This window comes from Octodon degus, unplaced genomic scaffold (genome assembly GCF_000260255.1).
Source record: "Octodon degus isolate 3935 unplaced genomic scaffold, OctDeg1.0 scaffold00033, whole genome shotgun sequence".
Taxonomy (NCBI): Eukaryota; Metazoa; Chordata; class Mammalia; order Rodentia; family Octodontidae; genus Octodon; species Octodon degus.
The window spans coordinates 4,667,816-4,673,981 of record NW_004524609.1 but is presented as its reverse complement, the minus strand read 5'-3'; the positions used below and the strand labels follow the sequence as shown (position 1 = coordinate 4,673,981).

The following is a 6,166-nucleotide window of genomic DNA, read 5'->3' as shown; positions in this document are numbered from 1 at the left end:
GTGGTCCTCCTGCCTTAGCCTCCTGAGTGCTAGAATTATACTTGTACACCACCACGCTCAGCTTGTATTATAGTTTGAAGTTGTAGAGTTGTCCAAAACTTTGACTGTTTTGACCCTCACAATTGTTTCCTGAGGTCAGTATTGATCTTTATATTGACTGTATTTAGCTTTCTTTTGAGGGAAGTGAGACAGGATCTCACTGTGTAGTTCAGGCTGACCCCAGACTAGACAATCCTCCTGCCTCAGTTTACCAAGTGCCAGGATTGCAGGCATGCAGCACCATGGCTGTTCTGTAATTTAGCTTTCTAAAGATTTGAATTTCTAGGTGCTAATTTCTAAATACTGTTGAGTGAATATTCATATACAAATAAAATGTCAATCAGGGCAGGACTATAGTATTACTCATTTTACTTAGAGGATAATGAGACTAGGTTTCATCCAAGAATGGTGCTGTGCACTTGTAATCCCAGCTACCTGGATGGCAGCCCCGGTAGGTAGCAAGACCCTTTCTCAGAATAGAAGGGCTTCTGGGGCGAGCTTGGTTGTGGAGCAGCCCGGGTCCGAGCTTCAGCATTGCGCTCCCCTCCAGAAACATCAGGGTTTCTGAACCCTTGAATTTTTTTCCCCTTTGCAGGTTTTTCTTAACAGATTAGCGCAAGATCATCAACTCAGTTCACAGGAGTGCATTTGTGCTGTGATTTGAGAAAATGTGTGAGGAAACTATATTCAGAGTGACATGTATTAACTAACGTGCCAGACTGAATTCTTCAATTCTGCCCTTCAGAGTGGCTCAGAGAAACACATTGAGGTGGAGCTCCGTAAGTTTTTGGCTAAGTGGACACCTGACTGTCATAACCTAATTGGGAACATCACAGCAGGACTCCTGGGAAGAGCTAAAGCCGAGCCCGCGTTCTATCCCCGGAACTGCCTGATGCAGCTCCTCCAGACTCACGCGCTCTCCTACAGGTCGGTGCCCTGAGCCCAAACCTGGGGGCAGGGGGACCCTTGTTTGTACAGTTGACGTCTTCATTAGTGTAAGACTCGTCCGCGTGTCTTTCCTAGCTTGTGCCCTGGCTTAATGGACGCTGCCTTAGAGAGAGCGGATGTCCAGGTGCTGCAGCTGTGCCTGCAGCGGTTCCCGGACGTTCCCGAGTCTGTCACCTGTGCCTGCTTAAAGACTTTCTTGAGGTAGGTTGGAGTCAAGGTCTTCCTCCTTCACTGCATTTTAAGTCTTCAAATTGATTCCTAAAATCTTGAGCGCTAGGAAAATGAATTTTCCACAAAAAGTTCAGAGAATAAGAATTAACCTGTGGCTTTCAATTAACATCATAGCATTGGTGATGACAGTCTTCAAGGAATTAATATCAATATGGAGTCAGTTTTTGATTATAGTAATACTGAACAAGATGAGAAAATGGAAGAACAATCCGGAATTCTCCGAAATGGCTTCAGTCCTGAAGACAGCAGCTGCAATCGGGAGTTAAATGAGAAGCCCCAGGAGCCGGCAGCGGCACCCACGCCATGCCCAGTGACGCCCCAGAGGGCAGCCCTGCTGTATCCTTTGAGCTGGTTCCCTGCCCAGGCCTGGGCGTGCAGTCCAGTGCCTCGCAATTCCAGGAGCTGTTAGACAGCTGAAGGGCATTTTTTCTTTCATTTTTCTAGCTGCTGCTCAAAAATGGAATGTGTTCAATTGTACATTGGAATGATTTGTTTAAATTTATTTTCTTAGTTAAATTGGGGGGGGTGGTTGTTTTGTTTTGCGGAACCAGGGATTAAACTCAGGCCCTTGCACTTGCCAAGGAAGCGCTTATTCCACTGAGCCATCTCCCCGGCCCCTTAAATTTAGTTTTTAACTTGGGTTTGGTTACATATGCCTGTAATCCCAGCACTGGGAAGGCTGAGGCATGGGGCCTCAAGTTCGAGGCCAACCTGGTTTGCACAGTGAGTTCAAAGTGATAGTGAACTAGAGTGAGTGAGTGAGACTCTCTCTCTCTCTCTCTCTCTCTCTCTCTCTCTCTCTCTCTCTGGTGTTTAGTTTAGAAGTCAAAGCTCTCTCCCATCTAAAAGGCAGCATTCTAGCTGAGCATGTTGGGATACTCCTGCAGCCCCAGCACTCGGGAGGCTGAGGCAGGAAGATCACCGTCATTACTGTATTTATAATACCAGGGTCTGCCGGATGGATGCAGACGGGTTAGAGGTGTGCAGTGAGCTACACGGCAGCGCTTCTGTCTAAACTCGGAGGAGATGACTCCTGCTCTCAGTGGAACAGCATACAATTTTATTTCTTTTACACCTCGGGTATTATGTATGGGTCAAACCCAGGGACCCTGGGCCGCTGAACACTGTTCCCAGCGCTTTTTATTTTGTAATATCTGTCACTGAGTCATCTGGGCTGGCCTCAAACTTTGTGGTCCTTCTGCCTCAGCCTCCCTAGGCGCTGGGAGCACAAGCACACACAGTAGCGCACAGCTTTATTTTTACTTATTGAAGTACAATATTTTCCTTTAGTCCCAAATAGAAATGGCATTCTTTGTTCAGCATACAGTGAGACATTTCTTCTGCCTCACTTGAAGGATATCCCGGCCCAGCATACCACAGTAAGTGTTCCTGAAGTCCTGTTGAAACTCTGCAGCTTCACTGTGCCCGGCTGTCAGGCGTTCTGAGCCTTGCCAGATCCTCACACGGGCTCGGCCTTGCCCCGCCTCACAGTGAAAGCCAGGCCTCGGGGTCTGCAGTGGCTGGGGTGGCAGCTGCTGCAGCCCGGGGTAAGCCACCTAAGTTGTGGATGAGTCAACACTAGAAACTGCTGCAGGGAGGAAAATTCTGTTGTTCATGCGTAGAGTAAACTGCTCATCCAGCCAGACGAGCTCCACACTGTTGGTGGAGACTTTGTTTCTGTGCCCCTGGATGTGTGGCTTATTTGATGGTTAAATTGAACAACCTCAGAAATTTCTTTCCAGTAACTGTATTTGATTTATATATAGAGAAACGTATTCTACCAAAATAGTAAATGGACTTTTTCCCCTTCTAGCTCTTTCTGCAGTATCTGTACTTCCTCTATCTCAAGTGCAGCGAGAACGCTCCCATGACTCTTCCTGGAACGCACCCTCCGACCCTGAGCCAGGTCAGCTCAGAGCTCCTCACACAAGCACGATGCATGGTCGGCACCTGGAATCAGGAGCTGATTTCTCCTCTCCCTTCCTTGAGGAGACCATGTGACTTTTCCCCATTGTCACAGACCATTGGCGGGTTAAATAGAGGGCTCTTTGTTCAGTAGAAGGTCCTAGATTCGTAGTTCCACATTATAGTTTAAATTCTGACTTCATTATGACCCTTTGCAAGAATGTCCCTAGCCTTGTTTGGAGAGGAAAAAGGGGATTTATACCAGTAATAGGCTGTCCACCGCGGTCTCTTAATCTCTTAATAGAAAGTACAGGCCAGGTGTGGTGACATAGTCCTGTAATGCCAGAAGCTATACAGGAATTCTAGCCCAGAGGGCTGAGGCAGAAAAATTACTACAAGTTTGAGGCCAGCCTGGACTACACAAATCTTGAGTGGGTATCTGTACAGACAGCCTTTTGAGACAGCGTCCCACTGCGTAGCCTGGGCTCGAGTCAGGTGTGCCGTGCTCTGCCTGTCTCCCGAGGGGCCCAGCAGGACCAGCACCATGTCTGTGTGTCCCACTGCGTAGCCTGGGCTCGAGTCAGGTGTGCCGTGCTCTGCCTGTCTCCCGAGGGGCCCAGCAGGACCAGCACCATGTCTGTGTGTCCCACTGCGTAGCCTGGGCTCGAGTCAGGTGTGCCGTGCTCTGCCTGTCTCCCGAGGGGCCCAGCAGGACCAGCACCATGTCTGTGTGTGTAGGAGAGAGCCGCTGCTGGCCTGCGCACAGCTGAAGCTCCTGAAGGAGGGGCTCCGCGCATTCTTAGCTCTCAGAGGGCCGCGCCAGCTTCCTGAGGGCTGACGGGCCGCACTGCCACACGCTTCTTACTCTGCCACATGGCTAGCAAGTGTTACCCTATTTTACGTGTCCTGAAAGCTACTGAGTCAGGTGGTTTGTTCATTCTTCTGTTGTACTTCCTGCATTTTGGCATTTAAAACATTTTTCGTATATTAAGGAAATTAGTCTTTATCAAGTATATTAGAGTTCTTTTTCTCTATGATTTATCTTTTTATTCTCTTCAGTATAGCTTTTGACTTTTTGATAATAGACAAATTTTTATACTATTGCAATGTATTAAGCTTTTCCTTGGTGGCTTAAGTCATGTCATGACTAATGTTCCTTCCACTCTAAAATTATAAATGGCCAGAGATGCAGCTCAGCAGCACAGCACCTGCCTACCAGGCACAAAGTCGTGAGTTCGATCCGGGTACCAAAACAAATGTGTAAATAATTGTAAAAGGAGCTATCTTGTCCTTCCTTGGTACATGCCTGGTCTCATTTTCTGTGTCCTACTCTGTAACACTGGGTCTTCCTAGGCTGCCCTAGCTTGGCTCGCTACCCGCCGGCCCTCCTTGGTGCTGGATTGCGGGGTGACCACCAGGAGCAGCTTGGGCTCCTTTTACAAACGTCTCATGTGCAGTGTACAGCCCATCATTGGCATGTAGCGTATATCTCTCAAGGTAGATGATGAGTGGGTTCTTTTATAGCTACAGAGAACTATTTTGAAAATTGTTCAAAATAAAAAGACCAAGACAGGCCGGGCATGGTGGCAGTCACTTGTGGCCTCTAGCACTCAGGAGGCTGAGGCAGGAGGGTCAGTGTGCAGTTGAGACAAGTCCGGACTGCATAGCAAGACCCTGTCTGAAAAAGGCAAAAAATTAAAAATGAAACATAAAAAAGGATCACTACTAATTCTCCCTTTGATTAACATATTCGCAGTGGCCCATGGTGGCTTTTATTCATTTTATTAGTAAAAAAAGACCCATAAAAGTGGTTCGATTCATTGGTGCAGAGTGGCCGTGGTGCGGCTGCCGGTGGGAGAGTCCTGCATGAGCCAGCAGTGGCGGTTCAAGCTGGCAGGAGCACATTAAATGTCATTCCAGCTTTCCTGTTGCAGATTAATCCTTAAAGAAGATACACCTTTGCTTACAACAAGTATAAAAGCAAAAAGTTTTCAGAAATTCGCCTCTAAATTATTCATACTTTGATGAATAAAGTGTTTCAGGTAACAGTTTGTTAGAATTTTGGGCTTTGTGACATAAATTATCCTAAAATTAAGCTTATGGTTTTTCTAGCTGTATAGTTCAGGCAGGCCTTGAACTGTGTAGCCCAGGCTGGCCCACACTTGTGGATCCTCCCGCCTCAGCCTCTCGTCAAGTACTGGCTCATAAGTGTGCAGCACTGCCGCGCTGCTGCCACCTCGCCTGGTTTAAACTTAGTCGGGGGCTGAGGGGGTAAGACGGCTCCAGGAATTGAACTCACGACCTCGTGCTTGCCGGGCAGGTGCTGTGCCACTGAGCTATGTATATCCCCTGCCCCTAAACTTAAGTCTTAACTTTCTCCTTTTTGTTTCTCTTCAGATTATGGATTGGATATGTCTACTTCTGGATGCTAACTTTACTGTTGTCTTAATGATACCAGAAGCAAAAAGGCTACTGATAAACCTTTATAGGTTTGTGAAATCTCAGGTTTGTGATTGTTTAATACTTCCTGATTTTATCTGCCTCTACATTACAAGTCTTGTTTTTGTGTCTGAAGGGCCTGTGGGTATGCTCAGGGGTTAGAGTATTAACATGCTCAAGGTTGAGGATCAGTCCCTAGCACCCCAAGAAAATTGTTCATTGAGAAGTCATAAGTATGGGGCCGGGGAGATGGCTCAGTAGAATAAGCACTTGCCTGGCAAGCGCAGGGTCCTGAGTTCAATCCCCGGTTCCGCCACCAAAAAAAAAAGTAATTATGGAAAACATATTTATGTGCAGAGATTGGGGTAAAACTTACTCTGAAACTTCTTTTTTCTCTTCAGATAAGTGTTTATTCTGAGCTCAACAAGATTGAAGTAAGTTTTCGGGAGCTACGGAAACTAAATCAAGAAAAGAACAATGGAGGATTATATTCAATTGAAGTGCTAGAACTATTCTGACAGTACCAGGATTTCCTTCAGAGACATTTTATGAGGTTTTTATGTGAAATCCTCCCCTTCATCCAGGCAAGAACGGTTTTGTTTGT

General features: G+C 46.8%; 1 protein-coding gene across 1 annotated transcript in view; it reads left to right on the top strand.

The window, feature by feature from the left end:
* The window catches only part of Nol11 (nucleolar protein 11), a 36,621-nt gene extending 30,461 nt beyond the window's left edge, over window positions 1-6,160 (top strand). The window contains exons 9-16 of the mRNA XM_023714119.1: window positions 471-490; window positions 785-966; window positions 1,063-1,188; window positions 1,333-1,554; window positions 2,519-2,597; window positions 3,032-3,124; window positions 5,521-5,628; window positions 5,964-6,160. Coding sequence (XP_023569887.1) covers window positions 471-490; window positions 785-966; window positions 1,063-1,188; window positions 1,333-1,554; window positions 2,519-2,597; window positions 3,032-3,124; window positions 5,521-5,628; window positions 5,964-6,080 — 947 coding nt within the window. The 3' untranslated portion in view covers window positions 6,081-6,160. The remainder of the gene's footprint in view (window positions 1-470; window positions 491-784; window positions 967-1,062; window positions 1,189-1,332; window positions 1,555-2,518; window positions 2,598-3,031; window positions 3,125-5,520; window positions 5,629-5,963) is intronic.
* Window positions 6,161-6,166: the final 6 nt, after the last annotated feature.